The following is a 24,538-nucleotide window of genomic DNA, read 5'->3' on the forward strand; positions in this document are numbered from 1 at the left end:
GGGAGCACATGGGCGGCAGAAGGGAGGCCTCAACCCTGAATGGCATGAACGTCACAGGGTCTTGAATGATTTTGACTTCATAAGGGCTGGTGGCCATGACTTCATTACCACCTTTGTTATCATTTCCCTATATTCCTATCCCTGGCCAGGGCTGATGTGCACCGTCACCACTGTAATAGCTAATGTAAGAAATCCAGGCCAGGCGCGGTGGCTCACGCCTGTAATCCCAGCACTTTGGGAGGCCGAGGCAGGATTGCTTGGGCTCCAGTGTTCAAGACCAGCCTGGGCAACATGATGAAATCCCGTCTCTACAAATTATACAAAAATTATCTGGGCATGGTGGCGCACGCGTCTAACCCCAGCTACTAGGGAGAGTAAGGCGTGAAACTCGAGAATTGCTTGAACTCAGGAGGCAGAAGTTGCTGTGAGCCGAAATCGCACCACTACATTTGAGCCTGGGCTGCAGGACGAGACTGTCTCAAAAAAAAAAAAAAAAAGGCCTGGCGCAGTGGCTCACGCCTGTAATCCCAGCACTTTGGGAGCCGAGGTGGGTGGACCACAAGGTCAGGAGATTGAGACCATCCTGGCCAACATGGTGAAACCCCGTCTTTACTAAAATACAAAAAAACTTGCCAGGCGCGGTGGCTCACGCCTGTAATCCTAGCACTTTGGGAGGCTGAGGTGGGTGGATCACCTGAGGTCAAGAGTTCAAGACCAGCCTGGCCATCATGGTGAAACCCCATCCTTAAAAAAATAAAATAAAATACAAAAAACTAGCGGGGCGTAGCAGCGTGTGCCTGTAATCCCAGCTACTCAGGAGACTGAGGCAGGAGAATTACTTGAACCCGGGAGGCAGAGGTTGCAGTGAGCCGAGATCATGCCACTGCACTCAAGCCTGAAGACATAGCAAGACTCCATCTCAAAAAATATATAAATAAATAATAAAAGTCCAGTGAGACCTCTTCCACTGACTTTGTCCAGCCTAAGCCAGCACCATCTTTTGTAAACAGGTCACAGGAGCTTGTTTTGAAGCTGCTTTTCCAAGCACACTTTTCCTTAAACTGTGTGGGTAGATCAGTACAAAAGAAGATGCTTGTATTCATACTTCGCATGTGATTGGGAACATGTAATTTGCCACAGTTGAAGAATATTGGTTTCTGAGTTTGGTGGAAATGGAAGGGGTTGTCCTGGAGAAAAGTAGCTGGTGGAGCTTACTGGAAGCTAAAGCATCTATCCCCACCCCAGCCCCAACCACCACCTCTTAACATCACCATTGCCTCAGACATTCAACAAAGTCCATTTTCTTATTTCTGCCTCTGCCTTCATCATTCTAATCTACCCTCCTTCCTGCTACCTCTAGACCCTGTCAAGCCCACTGCTACTTTCTATTTGCAGAGTGATTCGGCCAAAGGTGAATAGGTGAAGATGAGGACCTAAAGAGGTCCTGTTTGATTTCCTTTCTCCTGCCACTTCTTATTCTCCCCAAATTCTCAACATTGTTGAATACCCTCTTTCGTGCTTTAGAGGTACTATACGTTAGATCTAGGCCAACTTCGGCCAGCAAGAGACTAGAAGTGAATTTCAGGGCAAGTGGTTACTGGAATTTCACACTGAATGTGCAGAAGGCAGGACCTACAGGATATGACAAAAATTCAGGACATATGTGACATGCTCAGAGAAAGGAGAGGCCAAAAGCCAATGACTTGTCACAATTGCAGCACATTATGTAAGAATTTTAAATTGCACACACATCCCAGCATTCTGTTTATTTTCCCTGCATTACTTTTCTCCAAAAGACTTCATACTGCTTGGCCAGGCTCGGTTGCTCACGCCTGTAATCACAGCACTTTTGGAGGCCGAGGCAGGTGGATCACCTAAGGTTGGGAGTTCAAGACCAGCCTGGCTAACAGGTGAAACCTCATCTCAACTGAAAATGCAAAATTAGCTGGGTGTAGTGGCATGCACCTGTAATCCCAGCTGCTCAGCAGACTGAGGCAGGAGAATCACTTGAACCTGGGAGGCAGAGGTTGCAGTGAGCCAGGATGGCACCACTGCACTCCAGCCTGAGTGACAGAGTAAGACTCCATCTCAAAAAAAAAAAAAAAAAAAGGCCAGGAGCAGTGGCTCATTCATGTAATCCCAGCACTTTAGGAGGCCGAGGCAGGTGGATAACCTGAGGTCAGGAGTTCGAGACTAGCCTAGCCAACATGGTGAAACCCTGTCTCCACTAAAAATACAAAAAATTAGCCAGACATGGCAGTGGGTGCCTGTAATCTCAGCAACTCAGGAGGCTGAGGCAGGAAAATCACTTGAACCCAGGAGGCAGCAGTTGCAGTGAGTGGAGATTACACCACTGTACTCCAGCCTGGGAGAGAGAGACTCAGAGTCAAAAAAAAAAGACTTCATACCTTCATACTTACGTTTTACCTTTTGTTGTGATTGTCTCGTCCCACTAGAACGTTAGTTCCGAACAGGAATTTTTGTCCATTTTGTTCACTATGTTCACCACTATATCCCCTGTACCTAAATATTGCTGGCAGATAATAGAGACTCAAATATCTATTGATATATAATGGATGAAGAAGTTATATGTTACATCTAACACTGCTCACTCACTTTCTGGCTCCCTTAATATTAAATACCTAACTTTTGCTATTGAACAAAATACCCTAGTTTATTTTAAGGGCTCCCCAGAGATTCACTGAAATCCAGCTCCTCAGGAAGTGAACAGCAAATACTGACCTATCTGTCTCAGTATTACATCATCAAGGTCAATGTTAGCACATCAGCCTTCCCCATACCTTTTAGAGAGGCTTTTGGCATTCGGAAGAACACAGTACAAATTCTAGGTGGACTTAAGGATTAGTCGAAGCTTAGAAAGCAACCCCTGTAAATGAGAAACACTTGTTGTTGTTATTTCCTTCTCAAATACCCAGGATCATCAAAACAGTTGACACTGAAAATGCCAAATATTGATGATACTGATTACAGCCTGCCTTCAGCCATCTCACTCTGAACTGAGTCATGTGCTGTGATCAGAGGTTGAGCTTTCCTTGAGGTTTTCCAGAAGTAGGTGACATGTAGACATATTTGAGTGGTTAAGATCACTGGCTTTGGGGTCAGACTTACCTATCTCTGAGTTTTGGCTCTGATGTTCACTAGCTATGCAACATTGAGTGAGTTACTTAACCTCTCTGAACCCATTTCATCTTCTGCAAAATGATTTAAAGAGCCACACAGTTGTTCTAGACTAAGTGAGCTGTGTTTGGGAATGGTAACTGTGTGGTTAGTGATCAAAATTAGTAATCAGCATATCATTCTGGAAAAGCAAAACAAAGTCATAAACATTCAAGATACTCAAGTGGTTTATGAAACACAAAAATAGCAAAATTGTTTTCTGCAATGGCATTCACCATGACTCAGGTTCCAAAGCTTTCCAAAAATAGGGCATTTGTTTTCCACGTACCATGATAGGTCGTGATGCTGCATAAGACACATTCCTATCCTCCAGAGACTCACAGTCTTGTGGTGTAAACGGCTGAGGACATATCATTGGCTGTGGCTGTTCTGGGGCACAGTTCAGCCTTCTACCATCTATGTGCAGGATCAGTATTTACGCAACTTGGAAGGGACAGGTTGGAATACCACATCCCTGGGCATCATTTACAGTTCCATACCTTATTTTGCTTGTGTGTTAAATGGGGCAATGATTTGGCATCTTCGTTTAAAAAAAAAAAAAAGGGCAGGGCGAGGTGGCTCACGCCTGTAATCCCAGCACAGGCATTACTGTGCAGAGGCTGGTGGATCACAAGGTCAGGAGATCAAGACCATCTGGGCCAATATACAGAAAAATTAGCTGGGCGTGGCAGCGCACGCCTGTAGTCCCAGCTACCCGGAGGCTGAGCAGGAGAATTGCTTGAACCCAGAAGGCAAAGATTGAAGTGAGCAGAGATCATACCACTGCACTACAGCCTGGGTGACAATTCAAGACTCCATCTCAAAAAAAAAAAAAAAAATAGCCAACTTCACTTGATATGGTGTTATAAGGTTGAATATTAGGTCCTCAACATGGTAACACAGTAAAAGCTTAAGACTTTATCAGCTACTTCATTATTGGTATTTCAGCCAACAGTACAACTGTCTAACCAGGAGGATCGTTTGAGCCCAGGAGTTCAAGACCAGTGTGGGAGCCAAGTGCGGTCGCTCACACCTGTAATCCCAGCACTTTGGGAGGCCAAGGCAGGTGGATTGCCTTATATCAGGGGTTTGAGACCAGCCTGGCCAATATGATGAAACCCCATCTGTGCTAAAATACAAAAAATTAGCCAGGCATGGTGCCAGGCGCCTGTAATCCCAGTTACTTGGGAGGCTAACACAGAATTGCTGGAAGCCGGGAGGCAGTGGTTGCAGTGAGCTGAGATTGCGCCATTGCATCCAGCCTGGGCAACCAGAGCAAAATTCCATCTTGAAAAGAAAAAAAAACCACCAGTCTGGGCAACATAGGGAGATCTCATCTCTACCAAAAATAAGCAAATAAATTAGCTAGGTATAGTGGGGCACCTGTGGTTCCAGTTACTTGGGAGGCTGAGGTGGGAGGATTGCTTGAGCCCAAGAGTTAGAGGATGCAATGAGCCATAATTGTACCACTGCATTGCAGCCTAAGCAACAGAGCAAAACCCTACCTCAAAAAAAAAAAAAAAAAAAAAAAAACAAGGTGGGGGAGTTCAGTGGTTCATGCCTGTAATCGCAGCACTTTCGGAGTCTGAGTCTGAGTTCGGCAGATCACTTGAGGTCACAAGTTCAAGACCAGCCTGGCCAACATAGTGAAACACTTTATCTACTAAAAATACAAAATTAACCAGGCATGGCAATACATGCTTGTACTCCCAGCAACATTGGAGGCTGAGGCAGGGGGATGGCTTGAACCCATGAGTCAGAGGTTGCAGTGAGCCGAGATCATGCCACCACTGCACTTTAGCCTGGATGACAGAGTGACTCCATCTCAAAACAAAACAAAACAAAAGGCGGTGGGGATGAGGCTACAGATTTGCTATATTTACCTTTGCTTATGTTTGCCACAAGAAAATCCTAATAGTAGCTACCTATTATGTGCATAGAGGAGTGGAGGAAGTTAGTGATAAAACTACAGCATATGTATTTCTGAATATTTGTGTACATATATATGAATGATCTGTGACTGTATATCAATTTTTTTTTGAGATGGAGTTTCACTCTATTGCCCAGGCTGGAGTGCAGTGGCCTCCACCTCCCAGGTTGAAGTGAGAGTCTCCTGCCTCAGCCTCCCAGGCAGCTGGGACTACAGGTGTGTGCCACCACACCCAGCTAATTTTTTTGTATTTTTAGTAATTTTTTCTAAAAGTCAAGCAAACATAGGGCAATGAGATGGCCTAGAAGCTAAACTGGGAAATTATCTGTATAGGCCGGGCACAGTGGCTCACACCTTTAATCCCAGTACTTTGAGAGAAGGGCCGATCACCTGAGGTCAGGAGTTCGAGATCAGCCTAGCCAACATGGTGAAACTCCGTCTCTACTAAAAATACAAAAATTAGCTGGGTGTGGTGGCGTGCACCTGTAATCCTAGCTACTGGGGAGGCTGATGCAGAATTCCTTGAACCCAGGAGGCAGAAGTTGTGTGAGCTGAGATTGTGCCATTACACTCCAGTATGGGCGACAACAGCAAATCTGTTTTTTAAAAAAAAGAAATTATCTGTATAAAATAGCAGTCCAGGCCAGGAGCAGTGGCTCACACCTGTAATCCCAGCACTTTGGGAGGCTGAGGCGGACAGATCACGAGGTCAGGAGATCGAGACCATCCTGGCCAACATGGTGAAACCCCATCTCTACTAAAATACAAAAAGTTAGCCAGGCATGGTGGCACGTGCCAGTAATCCCAGCTACTCAGGAGGCTGAGGCAGGGGAATCATTTGAACCCAGGAGGCGGAAGTTGCAGTGAGCCAAGATCAAGCCACAGCACCCCAGCCTGGTGACAGAGCAAAACTCTATCTCAAAAAAATAAAATAAAATAAATAAAAAGAGACCTAGGCCAGGTGGGGCGGCTCATGCCTGTAATCTCAGCACTTTGGAAGGCTGAGGCGGGTGGATCATGAGGTCAGGAGTTCAAGACCAGCCTGGCCAAGATGGTGAAACCCCATCTCTACTAAAAATACAAAAATCAGCGGGGCATGGTGGTGGATGCCTGTAATCCCAGCTACTACAGAGGCTGAGGCAGAGAATTGCTTGAATCCAGGAGGGTAAGGCTGCAGTGAGTCGAGATTGCACCATTGCATTCCAGCCTGGGCAGCAGAGCAAGACTGTCTCAAAAAAAAAAAGACCTACAGGAGTTTCTCAGGTGTTCAAGGAAACTTCCGAGAAATGACCATAATCCAGTGAGCACTTTATTTTATTTTATTTTATTTTTCAAGATGAGGTCTTGCTATATTGTCCAGGCTCATCTCGAACTTCTGGGCTCAAGTGATCCTCCTGTCTTGGCCTCTCAAATTGCAGGGATTAGAGGAATAAGCCACCATGCCATCCAGTGAGCAATTAAAAAATCCCATCTTGGGTGGGGTGTGGTGCCTCACCCCTGTAATCCCAGCACTTTGGGAGGCCAAGGCAGGCAGATCACAAGGTCAGGAGTTCGAGACCAGCCTGGCCAATATGGTAAAACCCCGCATCTACTAAAAATACAAAAAGTAGCCAGGCATGGTGGTGCATGCCTGTAGTCTCAGCTACTTGGGAGGCTGAGGCAGAAGAATCGCTTGAAGCCAAGAGGCAGAGATTGCAGTGAGCTGAGATTGCACCACTGAACTCCAGCCTGGGCAACAGAGTGAGATTCTGTCTCAAAAAAACAAATCCCAGCACACAAAGAGCCAGCGCACACACCGGCTCCAAGAAGAAAAAGAAAGAAAAAGAAAAAAAAATACACATACATAGAAGAAATCATATATACAAATAAGCAAATAGCTCAAGCAAGAATCAGTCTCAAGGAAGTAGCCTGATACAGCAAGCAAGAGAAAGCAGAAAGGAAATATACCTTTAGGAATTAGACTAAACATAAGGGCTTCTTATGTAAAAAAAAAAAAGGGTCTAAAAGACAAGTAAGACCACATGCATATCTTGCTTATTAACTTCTCTGCTTCTAGTTGTTAGAAAAATGGACTTCCTTCTAATTTTTTCTTTTTTTGCTCTTATTACCCAGGCTGGAGTGCAATGGCATGATCTCAGCTCACCACAACCTCTGCCTCCTGGGTTCAAGCAATTCTCCTACCTCAGCCTCCCAAGTAGCTGGGACTACAGGCTGCACCACAATGCCCAGTTAAGTTTTTGAATTTTTAGTAGAGACGGGGTTTCACCATGTTGACCAGGATAGTCTCCATCTCTTGACCTAGTGATCCACCCGCCTCGGCTTCCCAAAGTACTGGGATTATAGGCGTGAGCCACCGTGCCTGGCCAAAATGGACTTCCTTCTAGCTAGAGTCTCTAGATTGTAGCAAGTGCTGTCAGAGTTAGGTACCAGCATCACTTATTTCCTTATCTGGCACCTAATAATGTAGATTTGTTTTGTTTTAAGGAGCAGAGAGTTTAATAGGCAAGAAAGAAGGACAGAAGAAGAAAACAGTTTCCCCAATAATGTGAATTTTTAAAAAAGTGTATGCATGTATCAGAATGGGTAGATAACTGGCTTATCAGATCTGCTATTACTTCCCTTTGCCATCTAAGAGACAGTTTGCTGCATTATCAGCTGATGCTGTAAGTGCCAGGGTAAGATATTAGCCATAAAGTTATTTTAGGAAATATTTTTCTATGCCTTTTTCAGAGCATTGCAAAGGCCAGGAGTCATCCTCCCACCCCCTGGGGCTTTACTTGACCTTAAAAACTCAAGGGCAGATGTAGTACACCGCTTGTTGTAGAAGATTTCCACTGGTCAGATCGCCTTTCCCCTCCGTGGCAGCCTGGCTGACCACCTCCCCCTTTATGAGGTTGCATCTTTGCAGGATCTGCTGATCATGCAATTGCACTTTGGGTCATCGATTGCTGCTTTAGCAGTAACAGTTGACAGCCTTGATTTTTATTATTTTCAGGATACAGTCCTCCTTTAAAAAAACCACTATTCACCTTTCAAATATTTTGACCAGATGTGGGAAGAAGGCTTTGAATTTGACAAGCCAGCCCAGGAAAAGCAAAAAATGAACGAAATCCAATATAGCCCAGAAATCTGGTTTTAAATACATGTTCTACTAAGGACCCCTTTTGGTCTATGAATAAAATTCAGTTATGTGCATTTTGTGCCTTATTCTGAAATTTTTTTGCTTTTTTTTTTTTTTTTTTTTTGCTTTTTTTTTTACAACCAGCTCTGGGCATGGATTTTTTATTTTTCATTTTCATTTTTATTTTTTTTAAGGCAGGAAGGTTCTCGCTGTGTTGCAGGCTGGACTCCAACTCCTGGGCTCAAGGGATCCTCGCTTCTCAGCCATAGCTGAGACTGCGTGCCTCTGCCACTACGTTCTTATTCTGAATTTTTAATATCTGATTTGATCATCCCCCATAATTACAGCCAAGATGTTCTTATCTCCTGGCTCTTGTTCATCAGCTCAGCTTCTTTTTTTCCTCTAAAATATGTCGTCTCTATCTGACAGTCTATTCGGAGGAAAAGAAAACCGTAAGACACAAGGTGGACCCTTCTCTGGTAACAGTAACGAGATAAGAATACGAAGCAGGTTCTGCGACTGCATTGCAATGTGATTGGAATGAGTAATCGTTTTTCATTCTGTATGGCATCTTTCTCCACCTACCGAATGCGGGGCCGTGCCATCTCTGCCTCTCGGTGAGGAGATATTACGACATAGCCAGAGAGATTCACAAAGCATCTTGCAGAGTGGGCCTACTCTACACTCTGGTTTTCACTTTTTATTGGAGTCACAGGTGGGAATGCACCAAACAAAAGACATAGGCTCTGGAATGTATGGGAAAGGGAGTTTCCAGCTAATGGAAGCACAAAGAAATTTCTATCGTTAAAATGCATAATCTACCGACCCTAAAACATTCACATGAAGAGGTAGGAGGCAGTACTACCCCGCAGCTCCCCAATTCGGCCGCAATCGTGGGCGGGGCTTGGGGCTTGGTCACGCCCCTTGAATCTGGTCCCAAAGGACGCTCCTCACCCCGCCGCGCGCGAGGCGCCGCGTGAGACCGGCTTTGCCCCTGCTTCCCAGCAGGGGGGCGGAGAAACCGTTCTTGCGCCTGCGCTCTGCACCACTGCGCGCTTTGGCACCCACTCGAGGGCCTTTGTGCGCGTGCGCGCTCGCGCTCCCGCCCTCTCGCTGCGCTCGGCTGAGTCAGTCAGTCAGTCTGTCGGAGTCTGTCCCGGGAGCAGGCAGAGTGAAGGGACTTGGGCAAGCCAGTTGCCGGATTATTTTATTTTCCCTCCCTTTCTTCCGCCCCGTGTCTCTCTTCACCCTTCTCCCGCCCTCGCTCGCGTAGCCATGGCGGAGCCGTCGGCGGTCACTCAGTCCCCTTCCATCTCCTCCTCGTCCTCCGGAGCCGAGCCGTCTGCGCTCGGCGGCGGCGGCGGGAGCCCGGGAGGCTGCCCCGCCCTGGGAACGAAGAGCTGCAGCTCCTCCTGTGCGGGTGAGGCGCGCGGGGAGCCCCCGCCCTGGGAAGCAGGGCGAGCGGGGGGCCCCGGGAACTGGGGGAATTAGGAGGCGAGGCGGGAGGAGGGCGAATTACCCTGGACTACTGACGGCTTCAGCCCCTGGGGAAGAGCGTTTGGAAAATGGGCAAAGGGGAAGGGGAACATAAGGTTGTGCAGGCGGTGAGGAAATAACGGGGTGTGAGGAAAACAGGTTGGGGGCGGGGAGATAGTCCAGTGGGCGTTAACGCCAAGACTGGGCAGGTGGGAAAAATACCAGCTCGTGGGATAAAATGGAGAATTGCTTGATACATATGGTGAACCGGGGTGATTTAGTGGAGGATTAGAGAGATCGAGAGGATAGGGGCAGGTGGATGGTGGGAGAAACGATTTGTTACGATTTTTGAGGGGATGGTGGTGAAAGGGTTGCATTGCAGGTGTGCAGACAGGTGTTGACATAATCAAATATTCACGATAGTCCCCCAAAATATTTTTGACTGCCCATAGGGAGGATGAGGAAGTTTAATGGAAGCATTGTAGCTTTTTCTTCTTCTTTTTAATGTTTTCGGATAGACTCCATGAATGCCGGATTTTTCTGAGGCTCCGAGGTAGAAGGAGGCGTGATGAGAATAGCTCAGGGAAGATTTGGGAGGGAGCTGCTGATGGTCCAAGATGGATCCGTGGCTGTATCTGCAACAGCCTGCACTTCCCTGGCGCTGCGTGGGGGTGGGAACACGCAATCAGTCGCTTATATTCTAGAAAATAGAGTCATGCTAAGCCATCAACATGTTTTGATTTCATGTTTTCTGTGGGCTACTGTTAATCGAAGTATAACAAAGGGGGGTGTTTACTGCAGAAAGGGGGAGGGGGAGAACATTCAGACAAAGCATGGGCTGGTTGAGTCCCCTTCTCCCATCTCTGTGAAAGACTAAGAGGGAAGCTGCAGGCCTCCTTTAGTTTCCATTGTATACGCTTCTGCCTGCTGGTGGGAGCTGGCTGGCAAGCTCCCCTTATGCAGAAATCTGCAGTGCAGATGCCTTCTTAAGGAAAACACACAAACACACACACACACACACACACACACACACACACCATTGGCAGGTGGTGGTTCTTAAAGGAACTGAGTCTTTGAAGAAAAAAATGCGTTTTGTCAAAGGAAGGTCCGTAAATTTAAGAGTAGAGATAATTCTGCTCTCTATTTAGTTATGTTAAAAGATTTTGAGAATTTTTTTAATGCTTCATTGTCTTCTTTGGCAGAATCTTGGGTTCTAAATAAAAAATTTCTGCTCTTAACCTTAAATGCGTTATTCTCTACATGTTTTTCTAACAGTGAATTTCCACCTGTCTGAGAGCTTTGGAGCCCTGTTGGATTTTTCAATGTGGCTATGGCCATTTCAGTAGAAACAAGCAATATCAGGAAGCTTTTGCAGATAAAAGAATGAGGCAGCAAATTTGGAACCTGTGTCCCCTTTAAACCACCAGCGTTTCTCCTCCCAAATTTTGCGTTCTGGGCTAAGGTCCAGATGAACAGTGGCATCCTTATAACTTAGCAACTTGATCTTTTTGCTTTAATCACTTGTCATTGCGTACTGTTTGTTAGGTCCTTTTATACATACCTTTTGGGTTTTCTCGATTTTTCATTTTTGATTCAGACCTAAGTTTTAGAAATTTGGCCCTGTAAGCTCAAGATAAGACAGATGTTAAGTGAACAGTCATTGTAGTTAGCAGATATGAAAATTTAGTCCTAGTTTTCATAGATATGCATATGTGGTATGCCTTTGTGTTTGTGAAGAAAATACTCTTATTTCATTGGCCCTGATTTCACCATTTGAGATTCAACCTTTCTATTCCTTTAATGCACTTACGGAAGAATTGGCCTAGTAGGCCAATGAAATGAGTATTTTGTTGACAGATATGAAGGCATACCACAACATAATTGGGACCTAAATTGGCAATACGAATTTAATGACATAATTCTGTTTGGCTCATCTTTTTTTATCTCATCTACCCTTGTCATAGTTTTTACCTGTTTATTGTGTATTTTTTGCACTCTTATTTATGATAGTGGAAAAATTATGTGCTGAAATTATGTATTTTGCCGAAAGGTGTAGAATTTATATTCTGAAATGCTGTTCCAAATACATGAGCTTGCATTACATTTTCCTAATAATGTTAAATGCCTCAGTTTTCACTAATTTCTTTCTCTTTTTTTTTGAGACAGGGTCTTGCTCTGTCACAGGCTGAAATGTGGTGGCTCCCTGCAACCCTCCGCCTCCAGGGTTCAAACAATTCTCATGCTTCAGCCACCTGAGTAGCTGGGATTGCAGGCATGCACCTGGCTAATTTTTATATCTTTAGTAGAGATAGGGTTTTACCATGTTGGCCAGGTTGGTCTCAAACTCCTAGCCTCATGTGATCTGCCTGCCTCAGCCTCCCAAAGTGCTGGGATTACAGGTGTGAGCCACCATGACCAGCTTTACCCATTATTTCTTAGTAAAATTTGATCACAGAATTTGTATTTCTTTGATGTGCTGTAGTCACTTGTCATTATTGGCAGTTAAAACAGTATTATATAGTAGTACTTGACACGTATTTGTTGAATAAACGATCAAATTTATGAGCTAGAAAAGCACACTTGAAAAATAAACTAAAGAGAGACTCTGTCTTGTTTGTTGTTTTTGAGACAGAGTCTCATTCTGTAGCCCAGGCTGGAGTGCAGCGGCGTCATCTTGGCTCACTGCAACCTCCTTCTCCCAGGCTCTATTGATGGTCCTGCCTCAGCCTCTTGAGTAGGTGGAATTACAAATGTGCACCACCATGCCCAGCTAATTTGTGCACTTTTAGTAGATATGGGGTTTTACCACGTTGGCCAGGCAGGTCTTCAACTCCTGACCTCAACTGATCCACCCACCTCGGCCTCCAAAAGTATTGGGATTATAGGCACGAGCCACTGTTCTGCCGAGAGACTGTATCTTAAATGCTTATTCATTGCAAATGTGCATTCATATTGTGTAAAAAGCACTAATATAGTTTTGGTGGGCCCGATGCAAGATCCTCATTTGTCAGGTCACTACTTGAACATAAAAGTTTACCTTAAGATACTGTAATATGTATCTTAAGGTAATGCCTGTAGTCCCAGCACTTTGGGAGGCAGAGGCAGTCAATCACCTGAGGTTAGGAGTTAGAGACCAGCCTGAGCAACATGGTGAAACTTCACTTCTACTAAAAAATACAAAAATTAGCCAAGCATGTCTTAGGCACCTATAATCCCAGCTAATCAGGAGGCTGAGGCAGTAGAATTGCTTGAACCCAAGAGGCAGAGGTAGCACTGAGCCGAGATCTCACCACTGCACTCCAGCCTGGGAGACAGAGTAAAACTCTGTTAAAAAAAAAAAAAAAAAGAAGATGCTGCAATGTATAGTAATGATTTTATTGCAGAAACCCTTCCTCCTTGCAGGATGTTTTCTCCATGTCACAGCGGAACTATCTCAGGCTTTTGCACCATGAAAATAAGATGAAGTTTGTTATTTCAAAATTTGGCTTATTTAAAATATAGATGGTAAAAAATTACCTTGTTTAAAAAAAAGTCTGCAAGTATTGCTGTCAACCTCCAACTTCATTTCACCAAGCTCTTCTTAGTTTTGGAGACTCATCTTGGTTTTAGTTAAAGAAAAATAAGTGATTGCTTGGTGTCCTGCAGAAAATAATTTTGTCTTGACTGACCTGTCCAGTAATGAATTGTAGAAATATTAGTTCCTATATACAGGTAGAGAATGAGTGATGGCATTCTGTGCTTTAGTGCCTTAGATTCTAGCGCAGCCAGCAATGTAGTATGCTTAGAGAAGGGGATTGGGGCCAGTGTGGCTTCCTATATTCTCTGTCTTTGAAGGACACTGAAGACTTCAGAGGCAGAAATTTGAAGTTGAGGTAAAAGAGACTGAAATATTTACTGTTCATTTCAAAACAAGAGTTTCCTTTATTATTTATTAATTATTTCCTTTATCTCAAGTATAGTCACGTCTATTTAAAAGTGCTTTAATAATTTACTATTGACATGATGTTGAAATTCTATAACTTGCTAGAGAATGCTCTCTTTATTGTTGTTATGAAACTTGGCTAAGGGCAGTGGGGGGATTGCGTGAGCTCACGAGTTTGAGACCAGCCTGGACTATATGGTGAAACCCTGTCTCTACGCACACACACATACACACACACACACACACACACACGCACGCATGCGTGTGCAAGCGCGAAAATTAGCCAGGCATGGTGATGTGCATCTGTAGTCCCAGCCACTTGGGAGGCTGAGTTGGGAGGATGGCTTGAATTGGGGGTGGAGGTTGCAGTGAGCTGAGATTGTGCCACTCCACTCTGGCCTGGGTGACAGAGCCAGACCTCGTCTTAAAAAAGAAAACTAGGCCGGGCGCAGTGGCTCATGCCTGTAATCTCAGCACTTTGGGAGGCCGAGGCGGGCGGATCACCCGAGGTCAGGAGTTCAAGACCAGCCTGGCCAACACAGTGAAACCCTGTCTTTAAAAAAAAATTTTTTTAAGTAAATAAAAAAGAAAAGTAAAAAAAAAAAAAAAAAAAAAATCATGATTCCAAAATAAGACTACATTTTATATGTTGGCTCATGGAAATTAGCTCAAAGCAAAACAGCTTGGCCAATTTTTTTATAAAGGTTTTGCTTTAAATATTTCTTTCCTCACTCCTCATGAAACTTAGTTCTGTGTACTTTTTTTTTATTTGAGACGAAGTTTCGCTCTTGTTACCCAGGCTGGAGTGCAATGGCGCCATCTCGGCTCACCGCAACCTCTGCCTCCTGGGTTCAAGCAATTCTCCTGCCTCAGCCTCCCGAGTAGCTGGGACTACAGGCACGCGCCACCATGCCCAGCTAATTTTTGTATTTTTAGTAGAGACGGGGTTTCACCATGTTAACCAGGATGGTCTCGATCTCTTGACCTTGTGATCCACCCACCTTGGCCTCCCAAGTACTTTTTTTTTTTTTTTTTTTTTTCATGAAAGAGAGTTTCACTCTTGTTGCCCAGGCTGGAGTGCAATGGCACGATCTCAGTTCACTGCAACCTCCGCCTCCCAGGTTCAAGCATTCTCCTGCCTCAGCCTCCCAAGTAGCTGAGATTACAGGCATGTGACATCACGCCTGGCTAATTTTGCGTTTTTAGTAGAGACGGGGTTTCTCCATGTTAGTCAGACTGGTCTTGAACTCCTGACCTCAGGTGATCTGCCTGCCTTGGCCTCCCAAAGGGCTGGGATTACAGGCGTGAACCGCCATACCCAGCTTTTTTATAATTCCCCCCTCTTCTTTTTTTTTAAGATGGTGTCTGGCTGTCTTTGCTCCCGCTGGAGTGCAGTGGTGCGATCTTGGCTCACTGCAACCTCTGCCTCCCGGGTTCAAGTGATTCTCCTGCCTCAGTCTCTCCAGTAACTGGGACTACAGGTGCCTGCCACCATGCCTGGCTAATTTTTGTACTTTTTCAGTAGAGATGGGTTTTCACTATGTTGGCCAGACTGGTCTCAAACTCCTGATCTTGTGATCCACCCACCTCAGCCTCCCAAAATGCTGGGATTACAGGCGTGAACCACTGTGCCCAGCCCCAGCAATGCCTAGATTTTAATCCTGGCCCTGTCTCTTAATAATTATGTGATCTTGTGCAAGTCCTAAGCTTCAGTTTCCTTAACTTTAAAATTGGGTTAATAGTATCTACCTTGGAGTTGGTATGAAAATTAAATACATTTGGACGGACACATTGGCTCATGCTTGTAATCTCAGCACTTTGGGAGGCCGAGGTGGGCGTATCATGAGGTCAGGGGTTCGAGACCAGCCTGGCCAACACTGGTGAAACCCCGTCTCTGCTAAAGATACAAAAAATTGGCCGGGCTTCCTGGTGTGTGCCTGTAATCCTAGCTACTTGGGAGGCTGAGGCAGGAGAATTGCTTGACCCAGAAGGCAGAGGTTGTAGTGAGCCAAGATCGTGCCATTGCACTCCTGCCTGGGCGACAGGGCGAGACTCCATCTCTTAAAAAAAAAAAGAAAGAAAGAAAGAAGGAAAGAAAAGAAAATTAAACATATCCAAAGGGCTTAACACAGTGTCTTGCCTATAATAAATAGTTGTAGCATTAATGTGAAGAAACTAAATAGAGATCAGCAATGTGTCAAATGTGACCTAGACACATTTGCTTTGTACCCTTAAATCCTGACCTTTATTAAATAACAGTGCCTAATATTTGATAAACCCATTTGTGTTTTTTGTCTGTTTCTTGTTTTTGTTTTTTGAGACAGTTTTGCTCTTGCTGCCCAGGTTGGAGTACAATTGCGTGATCTTGCCTCACCACAGCCTCCGCCTCCTGGATTCAAACGGTTCTCCTGCCTCAGCCTCCCAAGTAGCTGGGATTACAAGCATATACCACCATGCCCAGCTAATTTTGTATTTTTTTAGTAGAGTTGGGGTTTCTCCATGTTGAGCAGGCTGGTCTCCAACTCCCAACCTCAGGTGATCCGCTCACCTCAGCCTCCAAGCATGCTAGGATTACAGACATGAGCCACCATGTACAGCTGATAAATCCGTTTGTAGATTACAGACTACTTGCACATATTAATAGATAACAACATAGCAGTTCAAAGTACAAATGAGAAATCTTGGTCTTCCTCACAATCAAAGACTATTATGCCTTTTTTCGATTCCCACAAGTAAGTCAGTTGTTTCAATTTGTGACCCTTCACATTAATGTCATAAAGCTGCCACCCACTTCCACTAAGGTGGTCTGTTAAAGAGATAGGGGGAGGAGCCAAGATGTTCTCCAGAAGGCTTGGCATGAATCAGTATGCTTAAATACTTCCGGTAGCATTGGGACTGTAATAAATGTTGTTATGATACATTAGGAAACTCTTTTGAGTGCAAAAGCAAGCCTACAGGAGACAGCAGGAATGGTATGTCAATATGGTCTACAAATGCCCACTGGCTTAGATTATTTTTATTCTCCAAGAAGAAGTTTTTTTTTTATGCTTTTCTCGTTTATTGTCAAATTCACAAATAATTGAACGACTCTGATCAAATTAAACAACCAGTCTACATACATTTAGTAGGTGCACCTTTACCCTAAATTGACATTTCTAAGGTGTTTATTAAGTTGCTGGTAAGAACCTCTGTTTTTATTCTTGGTGTTTTAAAGATGGTCTGAAAATAAAATACAACCAATATTACTGCTTTATCAAATTCTCCTGTGAGGAAGTTATATATTAATCCTGATATAGGAGTCACCTATCTAGTCCTGTGCATGTTTCAGAACTTTTAAAATGAAGTTTGGTGATAAAGAAACTGATGACATGTTATTGAAGGGAAAAGGGAAAGTTGAGCTTTCCAATTTTGTTTGAGCCAAGAGTTTATTCTGCAGAAAGACACTTCTCTTTAGACTGCCCATAATCCTAGAATTTACCATTTTTGTAATTCCGAACACAATTACAAAGGCTCCATTAAATGAGTAGGTTTTCTAATGTAAGTGACTGTGCATATTTGTTGTGTGCACTTAGCTTATAGTTTGTGTTAACTTTATCGTTGATAAATTTAGCCTCCTAAGGTATACAGAGTTGTGAAAAATTTATCAATTTTATATATCGATTTATATATCACTTTTATATATCAATTTATCAAAGTAAAACTTTTTCTCTTAATTTAGCGAATCCTCTGTATTGTTCTAATTTTGGTTTATGTGCTGCTGAAGTAAGCACTCATAGTAAAACTTTTTAGCTAAAAATTAACAGGTCGATATTTTGTTCATATAGTTAGCTTATTCAGAAGTTTTCCAGAAAACTGATTTAATCTTCTAGTCTGTTCATTTATGACAGCTACTAGTTGTAAGAGTTATTTTGGATCATAGGGTGTGCTGTAGATGTTTTGAAAGAAGTGCGTATGTTGAATAAGTTTACCTGTAATCTGTATTGCTTGTGATTACATCATTGAAGTCTTCTACCCATCTGTGATTTTTGTAAGATGTTATTCTGTGATGTTACAACTTCAGAGAGAATCTCTTTAAATACTGTAACAGGGTTAAGTTTTAGGTTATGGGAGGAGGTTATCAGCAAGTGGCGCCAGCCTGCCTTTTTTTTTTTTCTTTTTTTTTTTAATTTTAAATAACTATTCTTGTCTGTTTTCTCCAATCAACTGATTTATTATTTCCTGTAACCATACCATCATAACCTAACCAGAGGGGACAGTGAGCTTATCAGCAAGTAGCCCACTCCTGTGATTTTTTTTTTCCCCAAAGGACTTTTCTTGTGTGTGTATGTGTGATGGAGTGCAGTGGTGAGATCTCGGCTCACTGCAACCTCCGCCTCCTGGGTTCAAGCGATTCTCCTGCTTCAGCCTCCCGAGTAGGTGGGATTGCAGGCTGCACCACCATGCCCAGCTAATTTTTCTATTTTTAGTAGAGACAGGGTTTCGCCATGTTGGCCAGGCTGGTCTTGAACTCCTGACCTCAGGTGAACCATGTGCTTCGACCTCCCACGCTACTGGGATTACAGGTGGCGTGAGCCACCATGCCCAGCCTCAAAGAACTATTCTTACTCTTTTTTTCCAGTCAAATGATTTATTATCACCTGTAACCATATCATCATAACTTAACCAGAGGGGACAGTGAGCTTTTTGATGTCTTACTCCTCTGTATCTTGTCCTTCAAGATAAATGGAAGATCATTCTGGAAAATCTTTTGTTATGAAAATTTTGTCCTGTTATTTGAACATATTTCAACACAGAGCATTGTCTTTATTTTATGGATGAGAGAGAAATACTTGATTTTCTTTTTTTTTTGAGACAGAGTTTCGCTGTTGTTACCCAGACTGGAGTACAATGGCACGATGTTGGCTCACCGCAACCTCAGCCTTCTGGGTTCAAACAGTTCTCCTGCCTCAGCATCCCGAGTAGCTGGGACTACAGGCGCGCACCACCATGCCCAGCTAATTTTTGTATTTTTAGTAGAGACAGGGTTTCACCTTGTTGACCAGGATGGTCTCGATCTCTTGACCTCATGATTCACCCGCCTCGGCCTCCCAAAGTGCTGGGATTATAGGCGTGAGCCACTGCGCCTGGCCTGTATTTTTGTAGAGACAGAGTTTCACCGTGTTGCCCAGGCTGATCTTGAACTCATAAGCTCAAGAGATCTGCCCACCCTGGCTTTCGAAGTGCTGGGATTACAGGTGCAAGCCACCACGCCCAACCTGTAACCAGTTTCATATCTACGTGGTCCGTTTTGTTTCTGTCAGACTTTCTAATTTTCCTTTGCAACAAGAGGTCTGCTTGTTCTTCCTCTTAGATTGCATATAAATTTACTCTAATAAATCTTACAAAGAAAGCTTTCCAGCTCTTCAGTGTTGTAACAGAAGAGTGGGCATCTTGGAAGTTAGCACTGTTTTGACTTATATGAGAGGGAACTACTGCCTTAGAAACTACCACATTAGTAAGACTAATATTAGGCCAGTTACTACTTACTACTCAGTCTAGTTTTGAAATAAGCTAAATCTAAACATCTTTATAGTTTTATTTTCACCAAACATTTATGAAGCTCCTGTATGTTCAAGCTTCCATATTCTGTGACTTCTGCTATATGCTGGTCAACATGAAAGATAGAAAGATATGTAAGAGGTCTTTAACCCTAAGGTCCTTCAATCAGGTTGTAATTCTTTTCCAACAATAAATAAATTAAATTTATTTAATAAGATATTAAATCTTATTTGTTCTAGAGAACTAAGACATTAATAATTGATTTCCTTTTTTTCACCTGAAATTCCTGAGCTTAACTAGTTGGTCTGTTTTTACAGTAGTTATGTAACCTACAAACAAATAAATAAATAAAAATCAACTTGCCAGTTTATGTAGATTCTTCCTCCTCAAGGAGGTAGAGCTTAACTCCTCCACCTCTTAAGGGTGGATGATGAGCTTAATGACTTGTTTCCACAGAATACAGTGTGGAAGGGTGGGGAGAAGTACTGCTTCCTCCAACCAGGTGGAGAAACCTGGCAAGCACTGCCTCAGCCAGATATCAGGTTAACATCATCAGTGATAGTCATGTTGATAATCTGTACTCTTGATATAATGTGATGAGCATGGCCGTTGGTATTCTTCCCCAGAAGCCATCACTCCAGTCTGTCCATCAGAAAAACATCTGACAGGCCAGGCACAGTGGCTCCCACCTATAATCCCCAGCACTTTGGGAGGCCAAGGTGAGTGGATCACCTGAGGTCCAGAGTTCAAGACCAGCCTGATTAACATGGAGAAACCCCGCCTCTTCTAAAAATACAAAAGATTATCTGGGCATGGTGGTGCATGCATGTAATCCCAGCTACTTGAGAGGCTGAGGCAGGAGAATCACTTGAACCCTGGAGGCAGAGGTTGCAGTGAGCCAAGATCACACCACTGCACTCTAGCCTGGGCAACAGAGCAAGACTCCGTCTCAAGAGAGAAAAAAAGAATATTGTGATGGTGCCAGGTGTGGCGGCTCATGCTTGTAATCCCAGCACTTTGGGAGGCTAAGGTAGGAGGATGGCTTGAGCCCAGGAGTTCAAGACCAGCTTGGCAACATAGTAGGACCCTGTCTCTATTTTTAAGAAAATTTTAAAAAATAAAAAGAAAATATTTTATTGTTGAGGGCTGGGCACGGTGGCTCACGCCTGTAATCCCAGCACTTTGGGAGGCCGAGGTGGGTGGATCATGAGGTCAAGAGATCGAGACCATCCTGGTCAACATGGTGAAACCCCATCTCTACTAAAAATACAAAAAATTAGCTGGGCACGATGGTGCGTGTCTATAATCCCAGCTACTCAGAAGGCTGAGGCAGGAGAATTGCCTGAACCCAGGAGGCGGAGGTTGCGGTGAGCTGAGATCGCGCCATTGCACTCCAGCCTGGGTAACAAGAGCGAAACTCCGTCTCAAAAAAAAAGAATATTGTGTTGAATGATCTTAGAGCCACATATTTGCACAGATGGCTGGTTATTTGTTGGAATTAGATTTTCAGCAGGTTCACTTATGCTTTTTGTTTGAGATGGAGTCTCACTCTATTGCCCAGGCTGGGAGTACAGTGGCTCAATCTCAGCTCACTGCAGCCTCCCAAGTTGAGTAGCTGGAATTACAGGCATGTGCCACCATGCCCAGCTAAGTTTTGTATTTTTAGTAGAGACAGGTTTCACCATGTTGCCCAGGGTGGTTTCGAACTCCAGACCTCAGGTCGTCCGCCCGCCTCGGTCTCCCAAAGTGCTGGGATTACAGGTGGGAACCACTGCGCCAGTCCCACTTGTGCTTTTTAAATCCCATGTCTTCTAGCAATTTTGTGGACTTTGTTCCAGAAAAAAATTGTTTCTTTTTTATGTATTTTCAGACTTTTCTCTTCTGTTGGCCCCTTTCTGTCTCTGTAAATATACTTGTCATTTTCATTTCTAAAAACTTCCCCTCAACATTGCCTCTCCCTCTAGCTGCTGCCGTTTTTAGTTCTTCCCTTTATCACCCATATTTCCCATACTTTTTGTTTTCAGTGTTTTATAAACTTACCTTCACTCTCCAGTCTTCAGTGTCTGTCCCTCCCCCTCTACCACTCTCATTTTAGTCATCAATACCAAAGTAGAGACAGGGTTTCACCCTGTTGCCCAGGCTGGTCTCAAACTCCTGAGGTCAAGCCATCCACCTGCCTTGGCCTCCTAAAGTGCTGTTGTTACTGGCATCAGCCACTGCACCCAATCATTTTTCATAGTCACCTTCAGTGATTCCTTTTTACACAAAGCATATAATCCAGATTACGTGACATTTAAGCCATTTGGATTCTGGCCAGTTGTTCCTTCTTACCAGAATGCCTTCCTCTTCCTTGTTAACCTTAGGAGCTTTCGTTAAGACCAAGTGTACCATCTCTTCTGAAACATTCTTAATTTACCATAGTGGCTGTATTCTGCTGCATTCCCACAACTCATACAGTTTTACTGTCACATATTTGCTTTTCACCTATCTGTGGACACTATATTACCAGTACCAACACAGGTCCTGGACCTAGCAACTTAATGAAAATGATTTCATTAGTGGCATTTGAGGATTAATATCATTATTCTGGGGTCAGTTCCCTGCGGCACAAATATTGAGTATGGAAACAATGTGGTTTTCTAAGTTCGAAACTTCATGGAATATTGTTCCAGTCATTACCAGTTATCTGTGTTCTGCATCTGCGTAACAATTTGCGTGTTGAAATTTTCCATTAGGAGGGAGTGTTAGGTGAAGTTGAAAAGGCAAACAGCTGGCATGTTCATAGGATCTTTCTTGGCATTGGGCTTGAAGCATTTGGTTTTTCAGGTTTGTTGGGATTTAAACTTATCATTGGCAGAGATTTAATGTTGATAGTTAATACATGTAGAAATGAATCCATCTGGACACATAGAGATAGATAAACATGCTTCTTTTATTTTTATTTTTTCTTGAGATAAATTCTTTGTTGCCTAGGCTGGAGTACAGTGGTGTGATCACAGTTCGCTGCAGCCTCAGTTTCCTGGGCTCAAATAATCCTCTCACCTCAGCCTTCTAAGTAGCTGGGACTATAGGCACATACCACCAACACCCATATAATTTTTGAAAAAATTTTTTGTGGAGATAGGATCTCACCATGTTCCCCAGGCTGGTCTTGAGCTCCTAGGTGCAAGCAATCCACCTGCCTCAGCCTCCCAAAGTGCTGAGATTACAAGCGTGAGCCATCTTGCCTGGCCTATTTCCCCGCCCTCCTTTTTTTTTTTTTTTTTTGAGACAGGGTCTCATTTTGTCACCCAGGTTGGAGTGCAGTGGTGATCTCGACTCACTGCAACCTTCCTCTCCTAGGCTCAAGGGGTCCTTCCACCTCGGCCTCCTAAGTAGTAAAGGATTGATGGAAAATTGTTATTTTTTGTTTGATCTTCTTCTTTGGTCTCTGTGTATCCTGATAGAATTTTCATCTGCTAGGTGCTCATATATAATTTATTTCTTACATTACTTCTCTTTTTATACTTTCTTTCTTTTTTTTTTTGAGACAGAGTCTTACTCTGTCCCCCAGGCTGGAGTGCAGTAGCACAATCTTGGCTCACTGCAACATCTGCCTCCTGGGTTCAAGCAATTCTTCTGCCTAAGCCTCCTGAGTAGCTGGGACTACAGTGAGTGCCATCATGCCTGGCAAATTTTTTGTATTTTAGAGACGGAGTTTCTCCGTGTTAGCCAGATGGTCTTGATCTCCTGACCTCATGATCGGCAGACCTCACCTCGGCCTCCTAAAGTACTGAGATTATGGGCATGAGCCACTGCACCCAGCCCTGAATTTTTACACTTTCTAAACTCTTGCTGTTTGAAGTATTTATGTTGTTTCGTTGTTTCTGGGTTTTTTTCCTGATATCAAATGTACAGATCTTTTCCAGAATGTCATATAGTTGGACTGGTCCAGTGTATTGCCCTTTAAGACTAGCTTCTTTCACAGATCAGTAAGCATGCTTTGTCCCTTCTTGTCTTTGTGTGGCTTGATAGCTCATTCTATAATATCTTTTTCCATCTTCTCAATTTCTAAATTTAATCGGCTAAAAAGTCCCATATTTTTTCTTTTTTTTTTTTTTTTTTCCGAGACAGAGTTTCACTCTTGTTACCCAGGCTGGAGTGCAATGGCGTGATCTCGGCTCACGGCAACCTCTGCCTTCTGGGTTCAGCCAATTCTCCTGCCTCAGCCTCCTGAGTAGTTGGGATTACAGGCATGTGCCACCATGCCCAGCTAATTTTTTGTATTTTAGTAGAGACAGGGTTTCACCATGTTGACCAGGATGGTCTTGATCTCTTGACCTCGTGATCCACCTGCCTCGGCCTCCCAAAGTGCTGGGATTACAGGCGTGAGCCACTGCACCCGGCCTAAAAAGTCCCATATCTTACTTAAATTATCTATAACAGGTATAATGAAACTCTGGGTATGAGCCACCCTGGAATAAAATTTCTCTCTATGAACAGTTCTGCAGGCTTATGGGAAGCAGGGTGCCAGAATCTGCTCAGTTTCTGGGGAGGCTTCAGGAAGCTTATAGTCTTGGCAGAAGACAAAGGGGATGCAGGCACGTCACATGGCAAAACCAGGAGCAGGAGAGCTGCCCTTGATTAAAGTATCACTTAGGACTGGGCATGGTGGCTCATGCCTGTTATCTCAGCACTTTGGGAGGCTGAGTGGGAGGATCACTAGAGCCCAGGAGTTCAGGACCACCCTAAGTAACACGGCGAGACCTGTCTCCAGAAAAAAAATGAAAATAAACTAGCTGGGTGTAGTGGTGCATACCAGTAGTCAAATACTTGGGAGGCTGATGCAGGAAGATCGCTTGAGCATAGGAGGTCAAGGATGCAGTAAGCTGTGATCATGTCTGCACTGGACAGCAGAGTGAGACTTTGTCTCAAAAATAAATCAATAGGGAAAGGACAGCTGTTTTTAATTTATAGGAATAAATGTGACACTTCATTTTTCATATAATTAAAAGCAGCTCTATATTTGTTACTAGTTTTCATAAATCAGCACTTATACCTATAGCCCAGTCCTTTAAAGCAATTTTTTAGTTTAAATATATTTCTTATATTTGTGAAAACATTTTTATTATTGTAAGATAAGAGGAAGTTAATATGTAAAGTTCAGTATTTAGGGACAATTTTGGAGGGTTTTGTTTTTCATGTGGCTATTTTATTCTTTTGTTGTTGTTGAGACGGAGTCTCGCTCTGTCCCATGCTGGAGTGCAGTGGTGCAATCTTGGCTCATTGCAGCCTCCACCTCCTGGGTTCAAGCGATTCTTGTGCCTCAGCCTCCCAAGTACCTGAGATTACAGGCACTCGCCAACATACCCAGCTAGTTTTTTGTATTTTTATG

The 24,538-nt window shown here is 43.7% G+C and overlaps 1 protein-coding gene across 5 annotated transcripts in view; it reads left to right on the forward strand.

Moving 5' to 3' along the window:
• The first annotated feature begins 9,366 nt into the window (after nt 1–9,366).
• The window catches only part of RTN3 (reticulon 3), a 72,177-nt gene continuing 57,005 nt past the window's right edge, over nt 9,367–24,538 (forward strand). For all 5 annotated transcript variants that reach the window (XM_054240995.2, XM_002755454.7, XM_035263047.3 and 2 more), the window contains exon 1: nt 9,367–9,648. In XM_054240995.2, coding sequence (XP_054096970.1) covers nt 9,504–9,648 — 145 coding nt within the window. In that variant the 5' untranslated portion in view covers nt 9,367–9,503. The remainder of the gene's footprint in view (nt 9,649–24,538) is intronic.

This window comes from Callithrix jacchus, chromosome 10 (assembly GCF_049354715.1).
Source record: "Callithrix jacchus isolate 240 chromosome 10, calJac240_pri, whole genome shotgun sequence".
Classification (NCBI taxonomy): Eukaryota; Metazoa; Chordata; class Mammalia; order Primates; family Cebidae; genus Callithrix; species Callithrix jacchus.